Here is a 27,839-nt window from a genome sequence, read left to right as displayed (position 1 = left end):
ATTGTTTCACAGCCTACAAAACCGCTGTTGTATCATAGTCATCTAGTCACCTGAAAAAGGCATTGATCGGAATTGTTGGGATATGGGATAAACTAACTTGCAACTGAAATGCATTGAGTGTGCTAAATTAAATCAACATAACGGCAGCCATGTGGTGCAGTCGGTACAGCTGATACCTCTCAGCGCCAGACGCCCAGGTGTAATCCTGATCTCAGATGCTGTCTGTGTGGAGTTTGCATGTTCTTGCGTGGGTTTCCTCCGGGTGCTCCAGTTTCCTCCTATATCCCAAAGATGTGCTGGTTTGCAGGTTATTTGGCTTCAGTAAAATTCCCCCTAGTCTGTAGGAGAGTGGATGAGAAAGTGGGATAACATAAAACAAGAGTAATCAATGGTCAGCAAGTACTCCGTAGGCTGAAGACTGTTTCAATGCTGTATTTCTCAACTAAACTAAACATGAATGAGATGTTGCAAAAAAGGCTAATGATCTTGCACGGAAACCTTCTCCCAAAATCTGCAACATTTTGACACTATCAATGCCTTTATGTTAGTAACCTTGTTACCAGTCAACCTATCAGCAAAGACAACGACCATTCTCCCTCCAAAGAGTGACCTCAGCCTATCGACTTTGCCAAATCTCCCCGCCTGCAAATATTTAAACAGCACATCCAGCGTATGAATGGCACAAGGTTGCGTCTCCCGTTAGAATCATCTTAATTTGAGCATCAGTACCATTCCTCGGCTTGATTAATGGCTGGAGGTCGGAGGTTAGTTGATGCTTCTCAGATGTAAATCGATAAAATACACGTGCGATGATTTGACGAGGGCTGCGCTTTAGATTGACTTAAATTTGCATCCAGTTCTCAGAATACTTTGCAAACTACACCACCAAGTTGCGTTCATGGCAGTCAGTCAGTCAGTCAGTCAGTCAGTCGCAGTGTGTGTTTCAGTTTTTGCAACAACGGGTTAACATTTCAAAAATTCTCCCCGCGGTCATCTGTTGAACTTTGTTCCTTTCAACAAAAGCGGTTCAGATGTAATGCAGTGAGGTCATTTATTTGCAAGAAAACAAGCAATGATCGCACTCCGGCCAAAGACCCTGATCTCCCCGCCCCCACCAGCGTGGGACTCAGCTTGCATGGGAGGTGCTGAAAGGATAGCTCACCCCATGCACTGAATGCTGATCATTCCAGCGGCGTTTTGATCGATCGTTTCAATGATGTTGCTTTCAGACAAGCCGCCCCTCACCCAATTCCCAATCCCCACTCAGAATTCACGCCAAGAAGGCCCCTCCTCAGAGGAAGGAACGACCACCCCCTCCCCCACCCCCACCAAAAAAAAAACCTGCTGAACCAACAGCGACACTTTTCTTTGCATCTATGCGGACGCTATTGCTTCCGTGTCAGAAGCTTTGCGTGAAATCGCCTGTCACCAGAGGATTCATTGACTAGCCGCATGCTGACTGACTGTGTTCCACTGGTTCCTTGTGATTGCTTGTGTGGGTGTGCAAGGGTGTGAAAGTGTTGAGTGGGAGAAAGCGAGCCGTTTCTCACATTCTCAGACAGAGCTCGTCAGGGAAGCATGGCTGATAGTAAAAGACTGTGGAACAAGGAGGCTGATCTGCCAGTGTACCTGGCCAGACCGGGTACCACCGCCCAAACCCCCCGGCAGAAGTACGGAGGCATGTTCTGCACCGTGGAAGGTGCGTATGAGAGTAAGACAATAGACTTCGATGCCTACAGCGTGGGGCGACGCAGCTCCAAGGCATCTCGGAGCGCCAGCCGGCATGACATCTTGTCCCCGGAATCGGACGGGATGAGCGAAACTGCCAGCGACATCAGTGAAATCTCCGGCTCGGTTATCAGTTCTCCCAGCGAGAGGGAGGAGCGGGCCCCGCTGGAGATCAGACCGGCGACGGCCAAAGGGCTGCTCCAAGGCTGGCAGCCAGGCAAGGTACAGCCCGACCTCCACCCCACCCCACCCCCCACCATTACCATTACCATTAAAACGAGCTCAACATCACACGCAACAACAAAACAAAAAGTTCCTTCTCCTTTTGATTTTTTTTTTTGCAATCGAATTATCTCAGTTCAGTTTCAGGGAGTCAAAGAGAAGACTTCATTTTAAGTACCTAATGATCGAAATGAGTTGTTTGAAAGTAGTGATGCAAAGTGGTTTTAAAGTCGTGATGGAGGAGAAATCGCACAGACCCATTCCTGGTTAAAAGTAGACTGATTCTTTTGTTCTGTGTTTATTGAACTGGAATCAGGAGGCCGGGGGGAGGGAGGAGACGCACACCAGGCAGGGGCCCGTCTTTGCTTGAAGCCGCAGCCCCACTCTGTCGGAATCCGGCTTGAAATATTGGACAAGAGCTCCTATTATTTGAACTATTCGCCCACCCACTGGTTGTCACAGGGGCCATTGTCTGTGGCAGCATAACCCGCACTTCCCCTCGCCTTTCATCTTAACGTCCGGATGGTTAATAAACTAGAGGCAGGATTCAAAAAATATCTTTCAAAGACTCTCCTTTATAATCTTAATAAGATTATTAAGGGGTTGGACTCGTTAGAGGCAGGAAACATGTTCCCAATGTTGGGGGAGTCCAGAACCAGGGGCCACAGTTTAAGAATAAGGGGTAGGCCATTTAGAACTGAGATGAGGAAAAATCTTTTTCAGTCAGAGAGTTGTGAATCTGTGGAATTCTCTGCCTCAGAAGGCAGTGGAGGCCAATTCTCTGAATGCATCCAAGAGAGAGCTAGATAGAGCTCTTAAGGATAGCGGAGTCAGGGGTTATGGGGAGAAGGCAGGAACGAGGTACTGATTGAGAATGATCAGCCATGATCACATTGAATGGCGGTGCTGGCTCGAAGGGCCGAATGGCCTCCTACTGCACCCATTGTCTATTGTCCTCGTCCCACCAACATTTAGACCAGGATTTCTAGAAATAAAAACAGAACGAGTTCAGCAGAAGCTGCTCTTGAGTTGAGTTTTTATTTTACTTTGAGAAAATGTGTGGGTTTTGAAATCATGACTTCGTCTGCCACTGACTGTGGGGATGAGGTGCTGGGAAACGGCGGCCTGCTCCACACTAACTTTGCAGGATGGGTTTGCATGAGGTAGTCCCGGAGGGGAACGCTGGAATGGCGAGGGTTAACCAACCAACTTTCAGGTGACTTTCTCATTAACCCGGAGGAAAAAAAATGAAAAGTCCAGTTAATTGATCGTGGATGGGAAAACTTGAGTGTATTGGTACCGCTGAACTTCGTCAGTGTGCAGAGATGATGGGAAGTGCTTCCTGAGGTGAATCGCGTCTGTCTCCATTAGGCAGGCGGCCTCTAGAAGGAGCTCTTTTCCAGCTTCCCCCTTGGACGGCTGCAGACAACCCCTCAACATCACACACAGAAACACTTCCATTAACAAACACTGCTTCCACAAAAAAGGCATCGAGTTTGTAAGGTCACAATTGGCGGCCCAGTTTACAGCCCAAAGCTTTGCCCTTTACCCCCTCCCTCCTCCCTCTCCTTCCCCCCTCCTCACAATAAAGTGCAGGCAAACATGCCCAACCGAGACGGCCAGGACATGCACCGTGTAACGGTAAGCTCTTTCTTTGTGGGAGGGAAGGGTGCGCTGGCGTCCCAGTTGTGTCCGCGCCTTGCTTTGGGAAGGGGGCTAAGGATGGGATCTGTATCTACTTTGTGAGCCGTATTGTGCTGAGTGGCTTTGGTGTTATGGCGGCGAAAGGCCCGGGGGATGCGAGGTTCGTTTAAAAACGATTCTCCTCACCTACAGCACCGGCTTCTCTTTAAAATGTAAATACACACAATTTGTTCGCACTACGAACGGTGGATAGGGCTGATAAGGGGCTGCGTATTTACAGAGAAAGGAACAAATGGTTTCAGACAAGGTCATGGGTGTGGGCGGCTGTTCTGGTGAAAAGACGTGATCGATAGAATGATCAATACGCATCGGTGCAAAGAACTTGCAGCCCGGTGGATTCATAGAGAAAGGAAGCTGAGTTAAACAGAGTCAGTCTGTTTAAATCAGCCAAATCGCAGGACAAACATAACAGATGCAAATAACAGCCGCAACTCTGGGCATTGGGTGGGGAACGAAAAGTGAAGACGGTCGTACACGGAGGGGGGGGGGGGCATATTTATTTGTAGATGATGGGAGGGGCTGGGTAAATTCAACCCAGACAAAAATCCTTCATAACACAAAGCGCCATCACTGAGACACACCTTGTAGGTCAAACCCTAATTACACCAACTACCGGAAGTTGTGGTGGGGTTACTTTGGGTATTTAATATAGACATTTATTAAAATCTTTAGAAGGCAGATTGTCCCGGACAGTTAGAGGCAGACAAAAAAATACAATGATTAATATTCTAGTACGTGGAGCTCTTACGTTGCTGTAGGCTTCTCGCTTTGATGTATGGAGACTCCCTTTGAGGTTAAATTAGTCTTTCAACACGACTACGTGTCTCCATACCAGCCTAGACAATGGAACTCTCCCGCCTGATATAATTTGGTGAGCGATTGGTCTAAATTGTAATACGACCACCTGAAATTTAGTTGTACTGGAGTTTCTTTGAGGGAAGCATTATTCTGCTGCATTCTCTGCTCGGGCATTCAATAAAAACTCACTGAAGTGGGAATTTGAGACAGGACAATGGGTAGACCAAGCGATGGCCTTGAGCCTGAAGGTTCCCCAGCAAGGGCGACGCCCGTTTTCAGTCCAAATGAGGAATTTGTCCGCAGAACACAAAATTCCCCATTATTCGAGCACAGATTATCTTACACTCTCAGGCAGTTGACAATGCTGGAACATTGTTCAGTGAGTTATAGGGTTTATGAAGTGAAAGAGTAACTAGTAAGTCATTTGTGCTTGTGTTTCAGAATTGTCATAAACTGAGTGGAAACACTAAATTTAATTTGAGCAGGCAACACACTGTTGCCTTTTTAATATACTTGCATATTTGAAGATAATTAAAAAGATAATTTTGTTGGGAAAGAGTTGGCAGGATTTTGAATAGCGAATTTAGGGAATTTCGGAAGGGAATACCTTCACATGTTGGTGGGATGGTTGAATGAACCCGTGTTAATGGTGCTAAGGTCACGGGAATGTAATAAGATAAGGGTATAGACCCTATCTCACAACCTACCTCTTTGTGGTGATGGCACCTTAAAAAAAAATGCATTTTCTCTGGAACTAACACTATGATGCTGTAGTATTTAGTTCCGCACTCCGTTATTTTATTTCTTTGCACTACCAGTTATATGTGTAATGGCTCGAATGTACTTGTTTATAGCATGATTTGACCGGATAGCACACAAAAAAAAAATGTCATTGTATCTCGTTCACTTGACAATAACAATCCAATGCCATGATCAGAGTTAGAAGGGGTAGAATGGAAGGCTGCACAGGGGCCAGTCATTGGAAATTAGAATGTAGCAATTGATAGCTAATTCAATTTAATTTGTGGCAGGTGTGATCGAGTCAAGGATCAGAGGGCACAGCCATGGAATAAAAGGATGTACCTTTAGAAAGAAGATGAGAAATTTCCTCAGCCAGGGTGTGGTAAATCTGTGGAATGCATTGCCACAGACAGCTGTGGAGGCCAAGTCAGTGTATTTTCAAAGCGGAAATTGATTAGTAAGGGTGTTGAGGGTTATGGGGAGAAGGCAGAAGAATGGGGTTTCAGAGAGAAAAATAGGCCAGCCATGATTGAATGACGGTGTAGGCTGAATGGCTTCATTCTACTCCCATGACTTATGAAGGCCAAAAAGATAAATCAAAAACTTGTAGGTGCTGGAAAGCTGAAATAAAACCAGACTGCTGGAAATGCTCAGCAGGGCAGCCACCATCTGAGGAAAGAGGAACGGTTAACCTTGGGACCATTTATCAGTGCTGAGAAGTTGTAGCTCATTTGTCTCGTAATGAAAACAAACTGCTGGATAAGTTCGTAAGTCATAAGAGCAGAATTAGGCCATTTGGCCCATTGAGTCTACTCTCCACCATTCAATCAAGGCTGCTCTATATTTCCCTCTCAATCCCATTCTCTCGCCATCTGGATAATGCATGAGCTGTGGTGGAATGGAGGCCGGTAGAGAGGAGACAAAAGTTCGGCCTCATTTGTGGATGGCAATGTCCGCTAGTAGCGCATGGATGAGAAATATGGACCAAAGATGGAATATTGAGGCACAGCAGAGGTAATTGATTGGGCATGGGAAGGTGAGCCACTAAAGGAGGTGGGCTCGTTACATGGAACCAGGTTGGCACAATGATGTAAATACCTGGTGATAACAAAGCCTGGTGTAACCGGGGATAGCGGCTGCAGCGAGATTGAGGAAGATGATGAGGAGTAACCCATGGTATGGTTACATATTTAGCAGATAGAATAGTGCAACACAAATACAGGCCCTTCAAACCACCATGTCTGTGTCGGCCATGATGCCAGTCCATTTCATCCCATCTACCGACGTGTGGTCTGTAATCCTCTACTTCCTGCCACTTCGTGTGTGTGTGTGTCTAAAAGCCTCTCAATTGTTTCTGTTTCCAGCACGTCCCCTGTCTGCACATTCCAGACACTTGCCACCCTCTATGGAAAAGTAACTTGCCTTGCAAATCTCTTTTAAATTTCCCCCCCTCCCACCCTATCTTAAGGTTTCTAATATTTGATATTTCCACCTTGCGAAAAAGACACTGACCATGTACCCTATCTTTCTATGCATCTATACCTCTGTATACACTTCTATTAAGTCTCCCTTCAACCTCTGTTCCACAGAAAACAAACCAGATTTGTCCACCCTCCCCTTGTAGTTAATATTCTCAAATCCTCGTTTACCTCTTATGTATCCTTTCCAAAGACTCCACGTTCTTCCTGTAATGCGGCAACCAGAACTGAACACCATACTCCAAATCTGTCTTGAGTTTAATGCTTAAAGCTGCAATCCAACTTTCTGTTTTAAAAAAAATCAATGCCCTGATTGATGAAGGCAAGCATACCACCCTATCCACATGTTGCCAATTTCAGAGTGAATGGCATGCACCCCAGGATCCATCTGTACATCAATGCTCCAAAGGGTTCTGCCATTTACTTTATACATCCCTCTTGCATTTGACCTCCCAAAATGTAACACTTTGCCCTTAATGGATTAAACACCATCTGCCATCACTCTGCTCAATATTTGCTAATTTGGAGCTATCTCAGTCTGAAAGCAGAATAACTGTTCAAGGGTTGAGAATAATCAGAGAGTGGTAGCTACAGAATAGGATAGTGATGTAATTGAAAGATTTTGATACATCCTTTGGAGAATATAATTTCATTCATAAATCTATATGGCAAGAATAGTGGATCAAACAAGATCTTAAAAAATGAATGCACAGCTTCCTCTACTAGCCCCACATTAAATTCCGCTGTTCATGGTTACTTTTGTTCAGAAATAATTCAATTTATTTTAAACATTCCCACTAAAGACAATGGATATGACTGTGAATCATGTCCATGTGAATCTCCATCTCTTAGAGAGTCCATGAGAGTCCTGTGCACCTCAACTCTCTTCTTAAGCTCTTTTCTTAAGCCTTGGAATATATTGTCACCTCATTTTTCCAGGACCCGGATTCAGTATCTGGTCACAGCCTTAGTCCAAACACAGACCAAAGAGCTGAATTCCAGAGTTGAGATGAAAGTGATTGCCTTCAAGGCCTCATTTATGTGGTAGGGAAGAACCCTAAACAAGTCATTTTGTATCAAGGGAAAAATGCACCAAAAATTGGTGTTGAGGACATAAGTTTAAGGTGAAGGGGGAAAGATTGAATAGGAAAGATTGAATAGGAACCTGAGGGGTAACTTTTTCACACAAAGGGTGGTGGGTGTATGGAACGTGCTTACAGAGGAGGTAGTTGCGACAGGTACTATTGGAATGTTTAGACAGGTACATGGATAGGACCTTCCACCATCTACAAGGTACATCAGGAGTATGATGCTTCACTTGCCTGGTGCAGTATAGCTACATGTTCTCAAGGGCAATTAGTTTTGCTCAATAAATATTGACTTTGCAAGTAATACCCATATCATGTAAATGAATAAATAAGGAAAACATTCTGGTCAGTGCAAGAACTTTCAAAACTTTTGAGTTCTTTAAACTGACCCTGTGTTCTGTTCTCAAGACTTCCTTCATTTGTTAAAGCCATGAATCATTGCTTAACAGTGACCACAATGCATTCATCTTTCTTTTCTTCCAAGAACTCTTTATAGTCTTCAATCACAGTATTACCCAGGATGAATTTGATTAAAGCGCCATGTCCAACAGTCTAATCCAATGCTCTATACATTCTGTGCCGTCTATAAGATGCACTGCAACAATTTGCAGTGAACTCGGAAAGATGACCATCTCCATGTTCTTCAAGTCACGCATCAAGTCAGTCTTACAATGGCCTTGTTAGCAACAACTTTGTCCTGCGATAAATGAACAAAGAAACACCATCATACATTTTATCCACCAACACTGAACTGTCCTTGAAGCTGTTACCTTACAACATATATTCCCAGAATGATACTGAGGTTTAATGGATTAAATTGTTGTCCTCAAAAAGGATGTGGATGTGGAATCAATTATGTGGAATCAACTTTCAAAATATTTGTTCAGTAACAACATCAAGGGATAGCAATTAAATTACCTAATTAAGTGGTGCAAAAGTCTTGAGGCTATGAATAGTCTGTTCCTTTATTTATGTTGGAATCAACAAGCCAATTTTCTTCAAAAAATATTAACATTGGGAAAAGGCAAAGGATTGGACTACTTCTCCTTTTCATTATCAGTAGGCTTCCTTCACACAATTCAAAGATTTAGATCCAGTTTCTATCAGTATTTTGTGGGAACAATCACTTTCTGTAGTCCAATTGTCTCTGCATGACCAGATCTTGCTTATATTGGGGAATAGCTTTCCTTAACATTAGAACAATATAGCACAGAATGGGGTCCTTAAGCCCACAATGTGGGCTGAACATAATGCCAAGATAAACTAATCTCCTGTCCGCACATGATCCATATCCATTCATTCCTTGCATATCCTTGTCCCTTTTTAAAAGCTTCTTGCGTTGTCCTATCATATATCTCCTGCACCACCCCTGGCAGCATGTCCCAGACACCCATGAAGCCTATCATTTAAGCTCTAGCAATAACTTCCAATCTTTCTGAATCAACCCCTGTTCAGCATTGCTTATTTTCCACTTTTGCTGCATGGCTTAAACCACTAGGCATCAAACTCTGCACCCCTATTTGAATCCTATGCCAGCTAGCATTACAAATGGTCCTTTTGCCTTTGGCTTTGCTCTTCTCCCAAATCCCAGCAATGCATTGTAGATGTTGAGGCCTTTTAGTTCTGTACTATCTTGGGAAGACTGAAAACATCATCTTCAATGTCTCTTCCCTAGAAACTGCCTCTCCGGCAACTGCTTCAAACGGAACAAGAATATTCACAATCTGGTGCAAAATTGCAGCTCTCTGTGGTGGTTTAAACCATCATCGACTGTCCTTTTCTCTCTCATTATTGTTACTCAGCACTAGTCCTGTGTAACTCATCTGCTGTTGAAAACCTCATCAATTCTTTCTTTTCAACTCTAAACACAACTACTTCAACGCACTCCTGCTGTCCTTCTTTGCTCTATTCTACAAAGGACTGGAAAATTTTCCAGCCTATGCATTACCTCACACTGCCCAATTCACCCTTCAACTTTGTGCCTGCTGACTTACATTGGCTCCCAGTTAAGCAATGCTACAATTTCTATCATCCTCGTCATTGTTTTCAATCCTCACCTCCCCTCCACCGCTTCTACTCTGAATATTCTACCTCTCCCTATCCCTCAAAATCTATAATACTTGAGATAATCTAAAGTTGATCTTTAAATGATTTTTTTGTTATTGTGATTCTTTGTCTTAAAATCCATCTCATTGAACAAGCCTTTAATGGTACTTTCTAAAACTTTTGACTCAGTCATAGTTTTTATTTTTATATTTACTTCTCTGTGAAGGTCCTTGTGATGTTTACTCTACAGTGGAAACTATTACTGAAAGACGGGTTTGACAGAAAAATAATTGTATTTTTCATGGTTGATTTGTATAACATAACGTGTTGTCATGATTTTATACAGTTGACCAGTTAAAAACCTCGAATAACTCTGACCTCTCATACTTGCCAAGCAATCTAAAGAACAGCACCATTCTGGATACAACGGTCATTAAACCTACAATTATAGGTACAATCGATTACATAAGCCTGTCATTTCATTACACCATGTGTTTGTAATTAAAAACTTAATGCAAAATTCTCTCCAGAGATAAAGTGAATCTTAATTGTTGGACCATCTGCTCTATCAAATTTAATTATTGAATATTGCAACAGATAATATGGATAATAACTGTTCAGGATCAATCTGGTTCTCCAAGCCAGTGGTAATGCTCAGAAGTTAAAAATATAATGCATATAATACACTGTTCTCAAATTGTATGATGTAGTTGATTTTACCAAATCATCAAGCTGTTTAATTTGTGCTGAGTCTGTAATTATGGTATTTCGAACACAAACAAATTGCTTGGATGGCAATTGACTAAAATGGCTGCATTGTTTGTTGTTATTAAAGGAAAGGCAATCACCTTATTATTAATTTAATTGGTTTTGGGTTTATTATGAACTTTTCAGCATAATGTAGCAGTTACATAATTATTATTGATGCAATAATGGTGAAAATTAAACCGAGGGATTGCTATCAGCAAATAATTGTCTATCGACATATTAAGAGTCACGAGAGTTCCATATTGTTTTAGAAATATTTTTGTGCAACATTTGTAAGAACAAAAATCAAAGCACTGGAGGGATGCCTCCATAGATGCTGCTTGCTCTGCTGAGTTTGTCCAATGATTTGCTTTTTTTTTGCTCAATTTATTGTATCTTAACCTTTGTTGGAGGATAGTTTTGCATTATAAAATCACCTTTGCTAAATATTGTCCCCCACCCGCGTTGCACCAGCTTCTAATTTTCACCCAACAAATAGCTAACAATGGCCTGTTTCCTTTATCATCGTTACTTTTTTGCATATCCTTCATTCATTGTTCTTTATCTCTCTACATCATCTTCTATATCTCCCTTGTCGCTAACCAGTGTGAAGAAGGGTCTCGACCCGAAACGTCACCCATTCCTTCTCTCCAGAGATTCTGCCTGTCCTGCTGTGTTACTCCAGCATTTCGTGTCAATCTTCGGTGCCATGTTGTACGTTGATCTTTGTCAAGCCATCTTTTCTCTCCCCAAACTGACTGATACTTCTGCATCACCTCTCCACTCCTCATGTTTCCCATTATGTCTCAAACCCAATCCAACTAATTTCCTTCCTTCCTTGGTGTTTCTGGAGGAAACCAGAGGTTTCTCCCAAGCTAAACACACCCAAGCATTTGATGGTAATGACGCTGAAACCTAACAGTGTTTTCCTTACGTGGAGAGGGTTTGGAGTGGGTGCAGAAGAGGCTTATCAGAATGCTGCCCAGAGGAGTCGGTGTTAGCTGCAAGCAGAGGCTGGACAAAACTGGAATGTTTTCTCTGTATCTTCAGAGGCTGAGGGGAGACCTGATAAAAGTACATAAAATTATGAGAGGCATACATAGAACCTTTTAGAACTTGTCAGAACATTTTAACCAAGGTGGAAATATCAAAGATTAAAGGGCATAGTTTTAGAGTGAGAGTGGCGAAATTTAAAGGAAATGTATGGAGCAAGCTTTTTACTCAGTGGGTAGTGGGTGTCTGGAACGTGTTGGCAGGAGTGGTGGGGAAAGCAGATGCACTAGTGGCATTTAAGAGGGTGTTAGGTCGGCACTGGATATGTAGGGACTGGAGGGATATGGATCACTCGCTGTCAGAAGAAATTAGTTTAACTTGGTATCATGTTCGGCACAGACATTATGGGCCGAAGGGCCTGTTCCTGTTCTGTACTGTTCTGTGGTTTCATTTTGCTGCCATTACAGCAGGAAAAAAACAGCAGTTTCTGAATTTTTGAATGTGTAGCCCCACACAGAATTCTCAAATTCCCAGAGTTACTCAGCTCTTTTCTGACGGCTACATCTTCCCCACCAGAGAGAAAGCAGTAGTCAATTTAATTGAAGAGAAATAATCTCATCTTAAAGTACCTTGAAAATGTTGTGCTTTGTTCCATGAGATCTAGATTAATATTTCAAAAATGCAATGATGTAATTATCACTTAACAAGCTCTTTAGCCTTTATAAAAAAACATACAATTTATCTGGCACAAAATGAGATGAGGTGTTCAACGAAAAGAACATTGATGGATATTAGTTTACATGCAGACAAATTTAAAGCACACCTGTAGGAAAAAGTAATGGAGGCAATAAAGTAAGGGTGACATCCCCACTCCCTTTCCCTTTAGGATTTTGAGATACTATAATCTCTTCACACCACTAGATCTCTCCCCCAAACTGTCAATCTTTCAAAATGCCAAACAGCTTCTTCTTGTGCTTGGATTAAATCCTTGATGTTTGCAGATTAACAATACATTCAAGTACTCCAAGCCTTTAAGAGCATCTTCCAAGCTGTCTGAAGTAGGATCCTGACCCTAAACTTTGTGTGCCTATTTCCCTCCACAGATGCTGCCTGACCCGTTGAGTTCCTCCAGCAGTTTGTTTTTTTGCTCAAGCAGTCTCTTCTGCTTCCAACTATCTGTATTGGCCATGAAGAGTTTGCAAGATCTAATTTGGTGTTCTTAGGCAGCAAAATCGGCTCGATAGTATTGGCTCGATCTTCCAATACTAGTAGATCCGTGCAACTCTCTCTTAAATCTCAAATACTCTATGATCCTGGCACTGTTTCTAAACTCTAAGGCTCTCTACAGCTGAGTCTTCCAGTTGCTATCCAGACTGACAAACATTACTCGAATCCTTAAATTAAATTAACATTGACACTGAATTTTGTTTTAAATATTTAATGAGAGAAATAAACAATGTACACTGTTTTGCATGGTGATAGGCTTGAAATAATCAAATCTGTCTGAGCCATCCCACAAGCCATCCAAATTATATATCCTGTTCCAATCAACTTCGTTAAATGTACCATGGGATATGACTGGTTTTGGTTTAAGATCTTAGCTTTATAAACCTCCCACCCCTCCCCCCAGATTAATAAAGATAACCAAACCAATAATAAAATATTGGGGATTCATTTTATATATTTTTACTTAAGAAATATGTAGATAAAGAGATCCATTGGATTGTGGTTAAAGATTTACATCAGCAAAATTTAAACTAGGGACAATATGCTATATGAGGTAAATGTACTTCATATTTGATAGTTAATTAGATAAGTTGAGGTCTTGCTGTTTTCTCTTGCTGGTTTATGTGTCTTATTGAAAGGATTATCAGTACCAGCATGTCTTGTGGAAATTGCCACATGTGTGGGATGCTGCCCAAACACAGTGCTGGCACAGAGGGTAGGTACATCTTCAAGGTTTTCTCAAGGAAACCTATCAAGCTATCGTAAGCAGTTGGTATGATTCGAAAGCAAATGAAATTGCCCAAAATGGCCACTCCTTTTGATGCTGTGTAAGCTATTGGCATGAAAAATAAAGCAGTCAGAAATGCAGGATGATGTGAGTAATGCTTATGCTTGTGAGTATAAAGTATGCCTGTAAATGTATTTGTAATGCACATTTTGGTGTAAGTGCATTTAGAATACCCATAGTAAATCACTAAGAAATATGTATCGAAGTGATGTGGAAGACTTGCAAGAACATAGATACTGGAAAAGGGAATTAAATATTTATAAATATGTACAAATAGTTAAACATAAACCTAATATAAAAATGAAACCTTAATCCTAATCCCCCTCTTACCATCCCCATTCCCCCCATCCCCCAACCCCCATGCTCTACCTGGATTTGCACCAATTTCTCCCCTTCACCTCCCTTTCTACCTACATTCCTCCTCCTAGCTTCCCTCTTCTAGCTTCCTTGTAGCATAAGAGTTTTTTTATTGGCATTTTCAACCAAGAGAATAATGTACAGTATTGCCATGCTAGTGAGTAAACAAACGGGTGATTATTGCATTTTTGTAAGAAAATTGGCTGATGCTGATGAAGCCACATCTGTTTTCAGGACGGATTTGAGTTTGTACAGGATCCTGAGTAGATTTATCCTCTGGACATTTTAATTCAGAACTTGCTCTTTTCTGTACTGGTTTCAAGTGATCATTTGTCATGTATGTGTAAATAACAAGGACCTTCTGGCTGTAACATTGTACAGCTGTTACAGCTGAGCCTAACCAAATTCAGACACAGTTTGGTTCCAAATGTACTTCTTTCTGTAAATTCTCTTCAACTGTACATCAATGTATGTTTCAGTAAAGGGTATCATTGCATTTATGTTTACTTAATGCAAAGCTTTTGTTATTGCTTTTGATTTGGTCTGCAAATGGTACATTATTTAAATTTTGTCCTTTACTCAACCTTGTACTTCCTTTTGTAGAATGATCGAATTCTTATTAAAGGTGGAAGGATCATCAATGAAGACCGGTCCTTCTATGCTGATATTTATCTAGAAGATGGAATCATAAGGTAAAGCATTCATAACAAGCTCTACTACGATTATAGAATTGCACGGCAACCTGTTTATTTGCATTTAGAGGATGGAGAGAGAGGAAATACCTTGAGTGCCTACATGGTAATCTTATCTTAGTGATATTAAGGGCATCTCTACAATGGCTAAGACATTCACTTTCACAAGATAACAATTCAGGTAATAAATACATGTCAAGTGTGGTCTTTAAGTGAGTAAAATAAATCCCTTTCTTTGAAACATTTCATAGTGCATGTAAATTTTCTAAGCAGTTCAATTTCAGGTGGGATCTTAGGAAAAGGAACAAATAATGGTAAATCAAACATTTTGAGAATGGTTACTTCTGTGCATCATTGTGTCCTTTACTAGGCCCATTGTGGATTTACTCTCTTCCTTGTGGGCTTGAGTTTAAGCTGCATTCAAGAAAGGAATTTAGCATTTATTTTTCATTTGTAAGTCCTTGCCTCCTCCTGATATTGATAAGAAACCCACTTCATACACTTCAAATAGAATGGTTCAGTTTGCACCTTTTTTGTTTCTAACTTTATTAAGGGGCAGAATCTGGAAAACAAAGTTCTGCACATGTATTTCAGTACAAAAATTCTTTGTCTTAAAACACAACGGTGGAGCAAATTAGAATGGAGTACACTCTGTCTGCACAAAGTCTGACACTACATTAATGTTAAACGAAGAGCTTACTAACTAAAGGTTTGAACCGTTAACTCTGCTTTCATGGAAAAATAAACGTTGCCTTGGAGAATGAGAAAGAAATTAAATGCATCTGAAAAATTGAGAACAGTACAGCACTGCAGCAGGCCCTTTGGTCCACAGTGTCTGTACTGAACATGATGCTAGGTTAAACTAATCTTCTCTGACTGCAATTAATCCATATCCCTCTATATACACATCGGTGTGCCATTCTAAAAGCCTCTTAAATGTCTTTATCACATCTGCCTCCACCACCATCCCAAGCAGTGTGTTCCAGGCACCCACCACTCTGTGTAAAAATACCGGCCCTGCACATCGCCATTAAATCTTGCCCCTTCCAGCTTTGCCCTCTAGTCTTTGTCTACACTATCTATACCCCTCACAATTTTATACAGTCCCTTCAGCCTCCAACGCTCCAGAGAAACAATCCAAGTTTGTCCAACCTTTCCTTATAGCTAATACCCTCTAATGCAGGCAGCGTTCTAGTAAATCTCCTTCTGCACCCTCTCCAAACCCTCCATATCCTTCCTGTAATGGGGCGACCAGAACTACATACAATACTACAAATGCAACCTAATCCAAACATAAATAACTTGAATTTAAAAAAAAAATTGTGCAGTTCTTCAAAAAATATTTCAAATCTATAAAAATAAATGCCTTACTTCTGCAGACATGTTTGGCCATGCCACTTTTACTCACAACTAAGTTCATTTTTCCTCTTTCATAATGCTTCATGCCTATGTACATCTGTGCAATTCTCTGCCTCAGAAGGCAGTGGAGGTCAATTCTCTGAATGCATTCAAGAGAGAGCTAGATAGAGCTCTTAAGGATAGCTGAGTCAGGGGGTATGGGGAGAAGGCAGGAACGGGGTACTGATTGAGAATGATCAGCCATGATTACATTGAATGGCGGTGCTGGCTCGAAGGGCAGAATGGCCTACTCCTGCACCTATTGTCTATTGTCTACATGTGCTGCACTCTAATTTTCACTGGGTGGTCAGTTTATGAACGTCATTGCTCCATTCATCACCTTGTGTTTTATTTTATATTGGTTAAATCTGTCTACTTAAATCTTTATCTCTTAATTAACCTGTTCAACATCATGCTCCTTTTCTTTCCCTAAATTGGGGTAATAAACTTCACTCGTTGTGAGATTTACATTTCAGATTGTTGACGAGTAACTCCAGGTATTATTTGTAATACCAAGATAGAAATCTAATGTGGTTGACTTTTATCGGGCTAGTTCTCGCTACTGCGACACACTTTAACCACGAGTCAATCTGATACAGAGCATCAATCTCAACGGCACAAAGCTTCCAGTGGTGTGGCTTCAGCATTGGTGAGGCCTCCAGTGCAGTGAGGGGGCCCCACCTCCAACCTAATCTGTAGCCTTTGACAGCTGGCTCCCAACATTGCTGCTTGCAAAATATCCAATTGATCTAATAATTTTAACATCTCTTTGTCACTCGGGCATTAACATTGTAGTAAATAATTAAATAATTTGAAATGAATAATTTAAAAAAAATTGAAGTAAATTATTTTAAAAAATAAAGACAACTAAAACGCACAAAATAATTAAAGAAAATTAATGTACTTTCTCCCTAAATCTTTGCCCCATAATCCCCATTGCAATTAATCAGATTTTATATCCTGCACCAGGTGCCTGATCTAAGAGACTTTCAGCAGCATTACACTGCAAATCCTAGTAGGTCTGATGTGTGCTATTGGACTTCATGTGGAATCAAAAGTTGTGAAGCAAACTGACATATTGGGTCTTCAGAATCTGTCGGTAAGTCTGGGATTTTGTATTTTGTCAGTGCATGCACGGGAGTGCTAGTTCCAATACTATTCCATTGGCTAAGTGCCTGCAACTTTATTTGCATTTGAGATTGGCATTAGACCAAGCACCAACTCTCGAGTCCCACTGTGACTGCACAGGTTCTGCTTGGCTTTTCAACTGGTTTTCAAGCTGCTATGCCTCAGCCCTGTTGTTTGCTTGAACAGTCCTGATATTCAGTGAGATTTTTGTGCCCCTGTCTACCATTTCAGCATTCACCAGTACTTTTATGTGACTTACTGGTTTTGTACCTGTAGCCCTGACATCGTATCACAACTTTGCATTGCAATGTGAACTGAGAAAATGGTTGCAAGTTAATTTCAAAAAGGATCACAAATGTCAAAAAAAAAAATTGTTGCTTTCTTTAAATCAAAGCCTATATTCTTTGTCACCAGTGCTTATTTATCAAGGATTACTCTTGCATTGAATTCTGGTTTGTGCTTGGGTACATTATGATTTGCGTTTCTTTTTATCTTCCAGACAAATAGGGGACAATCTAAAAGTTCCTACTGGTGTGAAAACCATCGAGGCAAATGGCAGGCTGGTTATCCCAGGGGGAATTGATGCAAACACCTACTTGCTGAAGCCCCATATGAACACCACAAGTGTAGATGACTTCTTTCAAGGAACAAAGGCAGCCCTGGCAGGAGGAACCACAATGATCAGTAAGAAATGGAGCCTTTCTAAATTTTGGAAAAAAACAGTAACCCCCACAATTAAAATGTGGATTACGGAAATGACCGAGACCTTTCATTTGGAAAAAATAAGGTTTGCCTTAATTGACAAACCAGATCTATTTTTTTAAATATGGTCTCCATTTATTGAATTTTTAAAAAAGTAAATGGGTTTGTCACAAAACTAAAATTTAAAACTAAAGTTAAAACTTGAGTTTAGGGTTGGATGTACAACTATACTCATTAACTCCCGGATCTATCCCCATAATCTTTATATTTGTAATTCTCTTTTTTCTTTGCTTTCTCTCTATTGGTTTATAGTCTTTTTTTTCAGTCTCTTTTCATCTTTTTTTTTTCTTTAAAAATTTAAAAATTGAAGCTATGTAAGAATTCTATAACCAGTTTGTCGTTTATTATTATTTGTATATATGCTTTAAAAAAATTAAAAATTTAAATTAAAAAATTAAAATAAAAAATAAATTGAGCCTTTTTCCACATTTCCCATCCCTGATCTTGTATATTTAATGGACCATTATTAATAATACACAAGACTGAAAAAAGAAAGCTTTTTTCTTATGACGATAAGGAAGCCATTCATTCCATCGGGCCTAAGGTCATTCTACGAGATATATAATTTACCTCACTTAAATTACCTTGCAAGATGAGGCTTTATAGTTTAGTTTATTTTATTGTCATGTGTAAACTTTTGTTCCGGTCAGCGGAAAGATAATGCATGATTACAATCGAGCCATCCACAGTGTACAGATACATGATAAAGTAAATAATGTTTAGTGCAAGATAAAGTCCAGTAAAATCCCTGTGACCTATTCTCCCACACATGCCCATAAACACCAATTACAGATTCTCCCACCAGGCATCTATGCTAGGGATAATATACAGCAGCCATTTGTCAACCAGACCAACTTTGGTATGTGTCAGAAAACCAGAACATCCAGTGTATCCATGTGGTCACAGGGAGAATGTGCACACTTTGGATGACACAATGACATAGCTGGTGGAGATGCAATCTCACAGCCCCACAGACCTTGGATTGATCCTGATCTCAGGTGCTGTCTATGTGGAGTTTGCAGGTTCTCTCTGTGACCGCATGGGTTTCCTCCGGGTGCTCCGGTTTCCTCCCACATCCCAAAGTCATGTGGGTTTGTAGGTTGATTGGCCTTTGTAAATTGCTCCTAATATGCAGGGAGTGGTTGAGAAAGTGGGATAGCATAAAATGAGTAGGAACATCGGATTAATGGTCAGGGTGTATTTGGTGGGCTAAAGGACCTGTTTCCATGCTGTATCTTTAAACTTAAACTAAACTAAGCAATTATTATGTGTAGGAAAGAACTGCAGATGCCGGTTTAAATTTAATGTAGACACAAAATGCTGGAGTATCTCAGCGGGACAGGCAGCATCTCTAGAGAGAAGGAATGGGTGATGTTTCGTTTCTCGACCCGAAACGTCACCCATTCCTTCTCTCCAGAGATGCTGCCTGTCCTGCTGAGATACTCCAGCATTTTGTGTCTAAGCAATTATTATCATGTAACAGATAACTAAGTTATGGTGGAAACATTACTCACAGTATTGTACTGTCTCTTTTATGCTTGGCCTACTCATATTTCTTAGAAGCAGAATGGTGAGGAATAACCATGAGGCCTATTAATAACACAATTAATGAGTGGCGCAGCACATGGAGTTGCTGCCTTATAGTGCCAGAGACCCAGGTTTGATCCTAACTATGGGTGCTGTCTGTATAGAGTTTGTGTGTTCTCCCTGTGACTGCGTGGGTTTTCTCTGGATGCTCCGGTTTTCTCCCATGTTCCAACAATGAAGGTTTGTAGGTTAATTAGCTTGTAAATTGTCCCTAGTGTGTAGGATAGAACTAGCGTACAACATTGCTGGTTGGTGTGGACTCGGTGGGCTGAAGGGCCTGTTTACATGCAGTGTATCTAACCTAAACTAAACTTTGGCTGTGTTGGATGAAGGTGCTGTTTTTGAAATAAGAAATTTGGTTGGAATTAATTCAAGTCGAGCTCTATTGAGTTTAATGTAGACATCTTGTTACATTAGCTTCTACATTACTCGGTAAATATTTGATGATTGTCATTTGAAGCGAATTGTAATAATATGGATTTTAAGATTCTGAATTTTTGCAAATAGACTGTACCTTTAGTGCACAAAGTCAGGCGTCAAAGTGGTTATAGGTTATAGTGGGCAGACCTACCGACGAATGCCCACACCTCCCCTGGCTTGGGCCGCCTCCCTGGCTGTTTACAGCCCAGGCTGCTGCCACCACCACTGCCACCACCACTGCCACCGCCGACCCTTACCAGCACTCCGGCCGCCCGTGGGTCATGAGCATTGACTCGGCCGATCCTCCCTCACCCCTGACCGCCAGCAAGCCGGGGCCGTCAACTCACCTGGATTCCGGGCCCAGCTCCCAACTGAGACTCTGAAGAAGGGTCTCGACCCGAAATGTCGCCAGTCGATGTTCTCCAGAGATGCTGCCTAACCTGCTTGGTTACTCCAGCACTTTGTGTCCTTTTGTGTATTAACCAGCAACCACAGTTGTTTATTTCTACTACTTGAATGATGATAATATCTTACTCGATTGTAGTGGACAATTGGCCATAATCCATGGTCCATTATAAAGAGGGTTTCTTGTATTGTAATAGACAATAGGTGCAGGAGTAGGCCATTCGGCCCTTCGAGCCAGCACTGCCATTCATTGTGATCATGGCTGATTATCCACAATCAGTACCCCGTTCCTGCCCTCTCCCCATCTCCCCTGACTCCGCTATCATTAAGACCATCTAACTCTTGAAAGCATCCAGAGAATTTGCCTCCACTACCTTCTGAGGCAGAGAATTCCACAAATATACAACTGTCTGAGTGAAAAAGTTTTTCCTCATCTCCTTTCTAAATGGCCTACATCTTATTCTTAAACTGTGGCCCCTGGTTCTGGACTCCCCCAACATTGGGAACATGTTTCCTGCCTCTAGCGTGTCCAATCCCTTAATAATCTTATGTTTCATTAAGATTCCCTCTCATCCTTCTAAATTCCAGTGTATACAAGCCCAGTCGCTCCAGTCTTTCAACATACGACAATCCCGCCATTCCGGGAATTAACCTAGTGAACCTATGCGGCACTCCCTCAATAGCAAGAATGTCCTTCCTCAAATTTGGAGACCAAAACTGCACACAGTACTCCAGGTGTGGTCTCACTAGGGCCCTGTTCAACTGCAGAAGGACCTCTTTGCTTCTATACTCAACTCCTCTTGTCATGAAGGTGAACATGCCATTAGCTTTCTTCACTGCCTGCTGTACCTGCATGCTAACTTTAAGTGACTGATGAACAAGGACACCCCGATTTCTTTGTACTTCCCCTTTTCCTAACTTGACACCATTCGATAATAATCTGCCATTCTGTTCTTACCACCAAACTGGATAAGGTATCACAAAATGCTGAAGTAAATCAGCGGGTCAGGCAGCATCTCTGGAGAGAAGGAATGGGTGACGTTTCGGGTCGAGGCCCTTCTTCAGACTGATGTGCTATCAAACGTCACCCATTCTTTCTCTCCAGAGATGCTGCCTGACCCGCTGAGTTACTCCAACATTTTGTGATACCTTCGATTTGTCCCAGCATTTGCAGTCATTTTCCTACCAAACTGGATAACCTCACATTTATCCACATGAAACTGCATCTGCCTACTCGCACAACCTGTCCAAGTCATCCTGCATCCTCATTGCATCCTTCTCACAGTTCACACTGCCACCCAGCTTTGTGTCATCTGCAAATTTGCTAATGTTACTTTTAATCCCTTCATCGAAGTCATTAGTGTATATTGTAAATAGCTGCGGTCCCAGCACCGAGCCTTGCAGTACCCCACTAGTCACTGCCTGCCATTCTCAAAGGGACCTGTTAATCCCTACTCTTTGTTTCCTGTCTGCCAATCAATTTTCTATCCATGTTAGTACCCTACCCCCAATACCATGTGCTCTAATTTTGTTCACTAATCTCCTATGTGGGACCTTATCAAAGGCTCGTGCTGGTGGCACTGCAGAATTCCTTTCAATTGAACCTTTCCATGAATTAAATCCCCAACCATGCACCCAACTTGCTAGCCTAGGCAAATAATCTCATAAGGAGATTGTCTATTATACCACCACTTTCACCCTCCCAGATGCTTTAGTAATGCCAGCACATTTTCCTGAGTGAGTTGACTTAGAAAGAAGTAGCATTCAGTAAAAATGCTGTGGGTCTGATTGGATGACTTAATTATTGATTATAATTTAATACTTCATCTCGCTTTTTTTATCATGAGAATATTTAAAGATAGTTGGCGAGAACTTCACCTTTTCCTTTACCATGGAATAAGGTGGTGATTTAGTAACGGTAAATCAAACATTTAGAAAAGGTTACTTCTGTGCATCATTGAGTCCTTTATTAGGCATATTTTGAAATTGCAACCATTCTTGATAGACTCCCTTCCTTGTGGGTTTATCAGGAATCACTTGGAAATGGCCAGATTATCCCTTGCTGGGAAAGCCTCAAGAGTTTTTTTTTCCTCTTGTCCATTGTTGAAATGAAATACCCGGACTAGGGTAACATAATTTACCAGTGGCTGAGCATAGAGAGGCTGCAAATCAAATAGTCTCTTTCATCTTCCCACTCCACCAAAGTCAGAACAATCTCTCTCCAATTCCCAAAATACTGATATTCCAATGTCTATTATTCAGTTGTTTTCAGTTTTGTTTATTAAATTATAATTTTTGATGCAAAACTCATTCTCTTTTAATTGATCGTTGAAAATAATTTGTCAATAGCGAAGACATTTTAAGTGGCTCATGTTTATCTAACCAAAATTTATAGATTCTTAAAGTGAAAGGAAGTTAATAGACCTATGGCGCTTATTTGTCAATTGTCCTGTCCCTTAAAGCCATCCTAAAATCAACTCACTTTCTTAATGTGTTGATTCCTCTGTAAATGTTCTTTTTGCAGTTGACCATGTTGTTCCTGACAAGAATGCTACTTTGCTGACTGCCTTTGAAAAATGGCATGAAGCAGCTGATAATTGTTCCTGCTGTGACTACTCCCTCCACGTGGATATTCCGCAATGGAATGAAGGAATCAAGGAAGAGTTGGAGATCCTGGTACAAGAGAAAGGTCAGCACGCTTCATAAGTAACATAACGGCCAAAGACATTGCTTGATGAGTGGAAGGGACAGGCGTAGAATCTAATGACTGATGAGATGCTGTTTGGGACTGCAGTGAAGCAAGCTAGAGACTGAGTAATGGAGAAGAGGCAAGGTTTTGCCTAGAACTGGTTTTGCCTTCCCTGCTGCCGAACTGAGACTGTCTCTGGGAAGAGTACTTTAAGCACTGATGCAACCCGGAGGCTACTAATGTGCAAACTGCTAAATGCCACGGTGCTACACTTCACACATTTTTTGCCCAACTTCTGGGAGATGGTTGCAAGGATTGGCGCTGTATGCAACAGCACACATCTCGTGTGCCGAAAGTGAGAGTTGCAGAATGTTTTTGTCTAATGTCTCTGCAGATTTAATTGTCTTGTAAGCCCACATCAGCAGAAGCAGAGGGGAGAAAATCAGAGAATAGGTTTTAATTTGAAATACCTCATGAAATGTAAGAAAGTAACTGCAGATGCTGGTACAAATTGAAGGTATTTATTTCACAACATGCTGGAGTAACTCAGCAGGTTAGGCAGCATCTCAGGAGAGAAGGAATGGGTGACGTTTCGGGTCGAGACCCTTCAGTCAGTCTGAAGAAGGGTCTCGACTCGAAACGTCACCCATTCGTTCTCTCCTGAGATGCTGCCTGACCTGCTGAGTTACTCCAGCATTTTGTGAAATAAATACCTACCTCATGAAATGAATCAGTTTCAGACAAAAGGGAATGTCTGAGAAATCCTAGTTCCTGCACAGACAATGCTTGCTGCACGGTAGAGTTTCCATCAGGCTGTGGGCATGCTAGACTACAACTAACCTCTGTGCTCTCTGCAAGTTCAGCAGTTGGTCATTGAAATTGTGTCCATTAGCCCTTAAAATGTCTGTCCCTTAAAATTAAATAATTTCGTTTAATGCTGGAGTTTGTTGAAATAATTGTCTGTGAGTACTTTGACCACACTATTTCAATTTATGTACTTTGCTCAGTTGAACGGATGGTTGAGAATTTTGGTTCTAAAATATACTTTCTCTTGTTTCAAAAACAGATATCAATTCATTTCAAGTTTACATGGCGTATAAGGATACATTCCAGCTGACAGACAGCGAGGTAAATAGAAGATGACTTTCTTTATTTGAGGATTTATGTGCTCCAAAGGTCCCCCTGTGATGGCACATGTAGGTTCCACCAGGACCCATGGGAAATGGGAAACATTATGTAGCGTTCTGTGTTTATCTGAAAACTTACTGGACTTAATGAATGGGATTATGGACAGAAGCCTCATTGAGAGGCTGATAGGTGCTGTGTTTAGGTTGCTTGGCATTAGATTGACAGGTTGATAGTCCTTGATGGAGGATTGATCTACCCATTGCAAATTATTGCTTTAATATCAGTCAGCAGCTCTGTACTTGTGCACACGTCCTAATATTGGCCTGCAGTCATAGTGATAAAATGCCAGAACCTACCCTTCCATTAGCTGATAAGTAAAAGGAGTTATATTTTGGCTGGTATTTATTCCCTAGATATTCTATTCTATGGCTTACAAAGAAGAAAGTAGTTTTAACTTACAAATATCCATCTGTATTAATAGAACAGAACGTGCTCAGTGTATTCATCCCTAATCCCTAAATGTCTGATCAGTAAGTAATGCAGTTTAGACTTCGGAGATACAGCATGGTAACAGGCCCTTCGGCCCAGTGAGTCCACATCGACAAGTGATTCCCCAAGAGGCTCTATCCTACATATTAGGGACAATTTTACAGGTTAATTAACCTACAAACCTGTACATTTTTGGAATATGGGAGGAAACCAAAGTACCCAGAGAAAACACAGGCAGTCACAGGGAGAATGTACAACCTCCGTACAGGCAGCACCTGTGGTAAGGATTGAACCGGAGTCTCTGGCGCTATAAGGCAGCAACTCTACCGCTGCGCCACTTGTATCCCTTTCAGCACTCAAGATGGCTCTTGGAACAAGAGTGCTACTTGGGCCCATATTTACCGTTCAAGCTTCTGCTTTACTTAACAAAACTTAGAATGAGACAAAACATACCCGAGGAAGTAGTTCATGTAAGTTCTATAGCATCATGTTAAAAACATTTCGACAAGTACATGGATAGAAAAGGTTTAAAGGGATTTGCGCCAAAGGCATGTAGTTGGGGCTAGCATAGATGGAGCATCTTGGTCGGCATGGACTAGTTGGGCCAACGGGCCTGTTTACATGCCATGTGACTATGACAACATGAGAGAAACCTAGTTTTTTTCCCATGTTGACAGCGTGTGGATAACAATGGCACCCATGCCATTGACATGGTTGCAGCTGATGAAATAATTTTGATTTATTTGTATTTTTCTTTTTCCAGCTTTATGAGGCATTTAGTTTCCTGAAGGACCTGGGTGCTATCATCATGCTCCATGCAGAAAATGGAGAGTTGATTGCAGAGGTGAGTGGCTGTTGTTTTGATTCACCTCACTGAGGGATGGTGCCAGCTCCCCAGGTTTTTGAGAGGTGCACAGATAAACTCTACAGCCCATCCCAGATTGTTAACACCACTACTGACCGCTGCCTACACTTAAAATATTAGTAGGCGTTTTCAGAACAGAACATAGGAGTACAGCAGACTTTTTAGCCTGTTAAGAAATCTATGTCATTTGTTGAGAGAAGGAGCCTCTGCTGAATGCTGAGCAAAGAGCAGTGTATGACCATGTGTGTAGCTGCTTGGAAAGGAATGTTCCTTCAATGTTTTTCATTGATACACCAGCAGGAATGGGCAAGACAATTCTCACCAATTTGATCCTCTCCAAAGTTTGAGGTCAAGTTGATGTTGCTTTTGCTGTAGCATCCTCTGGTATAGCAGCTACATTGATGCCTGGTGGAAGAACTACACATTCTCGATTCAAGATACCCATCGAAGTGATCGATAATACAATGTGCAACATTGAGAAGAACTCCAACATGGTTCATTTGATCAGGAGTGTGAGACTGATTGTTTGGGATGTGTGCCCGATGATTAGGAGGGAGCTTTGAAGTGGTGAACAGAACTCTTCGAGATCTATGCAAAAAGAACGATGAGCCTTTTGGCGGCATTCTTACCATTTGTTGTGGCGATTATCGACAACTCCTTCCTGTTGTGAAAAGGGGAAATTATGCTGATATTGAAAATTCCTACATTAACGTTCAAATTGTTATATTTTGTGATTCACATTTTAAACTTTAATAAATCCCTTTTCCACTTGCTGTGCCCGTCAGCCGCCCATGCGCAGTAATACCTCCATGTTCGACGTCACAATGGAAACCCGACGGGCAGGAATGGCGGCGCCGCCGGGGAGCCCCTAAGAATGGAGGGGGGGATAAGGGGGCGATGGAGTGGGTGACTGGGGGGTGGGAGGAGGAGTGGGTGGGGAAGAAGGACGGTTGTGGGGATGGAGTGAGGGAGGGGAGGGGAGGGTGCTAGACCAATGCAGAAAAAGACACAATTTTAAAGAAAAATCGCGATTTTCATTGAGATTTATATATATATTGTTTAAAAACCATTTATTTTAAAGAAAAAAGCGCCATTTTCCCACTTCACAATGGCAACCCAATGTGTTGTGGGTCCAACGGGTCCACTTGGTCTAGTTATATGCTAATTCTCGGTTACTAAAGAATCATATCATTTTTAGTTGTTAAATTTGCAGTTGACATGGCATTATTTTATCTTTATCGAATAGGTTTCCAAATTTCCATAATCCACATAGGTAATCATTTTAAAAATAGCTTTCCCTGCTATTTCTATTGCTGCACTCCAATGTTCTGTTCTGAAAACTTCAACACATGTTTTAAGTGAAGGCAGTGGTCAGCAGTCACAAATTGCTGGGACCCTGCATGAAAGTGCTCCAATTCAGCAAACCTGTGGAAAGCAAAACTGACTTGCATTACACGTCAAAGGCCGACCATCAGAATAAATTTGATGGCGTCTTTAATCTGAAATGTTAGTTGACACTACCTGACATTCTAAGTGTTTCCAGACATCGTTTTATTATTTCTACTCAAGATTTCCAGCATGTGCAGGATTTAAACAAAAATCATTTCTGCTGACCTGTGAAGTCCCTATATGTTTGATGTACAAAGTACTGGTGTTCTGAGTCCCACAATATCATTCTATATCATTCATCTTGCAATAAGGGACTGGAGACTCTGTTACTAAAAGGTTTCCTCCAACTTCCATCATAAAGGACGTTGTTGTATCCAGACTTGCCGCATAATTAGCTTGAGGCATAGCGGCAGGCTGCCAGACAAACCTTTCTAACTATAAGCTGATAAATACAAGGAATGATATTGGGGCTTGTTTCTGTGCCCCAGATCCACTCAGCTGTCACTTCCAAAGAGGGGAGTAGTTTTAATTTACAAATATTCATCAGTAGTGCAGAATATGGTCAGCGTATTCATTCAAAACCCCTAAACGTCTGGTCAGTAAGTAATGCACCAATATCTCTCTTAGCACTCAGGATTCATCTGTAGAACAAGAGGGCTAATGGCATCAGTGTTAAAGCAGTCATTGTGCATTATGTAGAGAGAGGTATTATGTATGTTTCTGATGGTAATGCTGTAGTGGGTTCATGGGTATCGTGAATCTGCATCTACCAGCTAAATCTATTTATTTATCTTTGTTTTTCTTATATATATACTTTATTTTTTAATTATGGGTTTTACAGAGCAGTATGTTTACATTTGCCAATTTGTTTTGAACTCAATATAAGTGAGGGAGCTTCGTAAGATTACGATGCTATCAGAACTTAAAGACCATGAAAAGCAAGTTCCAACTTAATATGTAAAATGACCCGA

At 41.3% G+C, this 27,839-nt stretch overlaps 1 protein-coding gene across 2 annotated transcripts in view; it reads left to right on the top strand.

The window, feature by feature from the left end:
- The first annotated feature begins 1,391 nt into the window (after positions 1 to 1,391).
- Positions 1,392 to 27,839, top strand: part of LOC144596114 (dihydropyrimidinase-related protein 1-like) — a 46,751-nt gene continuing 20,303 nt past the window's right edge. The window contains exons 1-6 of one of the 2 annotated variants that reach the window (XM_078404296.1): positions 1,392 to 1,950; positions 14,520 to 14,608; positions 17,634 to 17,818; positions 22,833 to 22,997; positions 24,064 to 24,125; positions 25,378 to 25,458. In XM_078404296.1, coding sequence (XP_078260422.1) covers positions 1,579 to 1,950; positions 14,520 to 14,608; positions 17,634 to 17,818; positions 22,833 to 22,997; positions 24,064 to 24,125; positions 25,378 to 25,458 — 954 coding nt within the window. In that variant the 5' untranslated portion in view covers positions 1,392 to 1,578. Of the gene's footprint in view, positions 1,951 to 3,316; positions 3,592 to 14,519; positions 14,609 to 17,633; positions 17,819 to 22,832; positions 22,998 to 24,063; positions 24,126 to 25,377; positions 25,459 to 27,839 lie in introns of those variants that run through there. The other variant, XM_078404298.1, reaches the window with a different exon arrangement.

This window comes from Rhinoraja longicauda, chromosome 1, assembly GCF_053455715.1.
Source record: "Rhinoraja longicauda isolate Sanriku21f chromosome 1, sRhiLon1.1, whole genome shotgun sequence".
NCBI classification, from domain to species: domain Eukaryota; kingdom Metazoa; phylum Chordata; class Chondrichthyes; order Rajiformes; family Arhynchobatidae; genus Rhinoraja; species Rhinoraja longicauda.
This window is presented reverse-complemented; position numbering and strand designations above follow the sequence as displayed.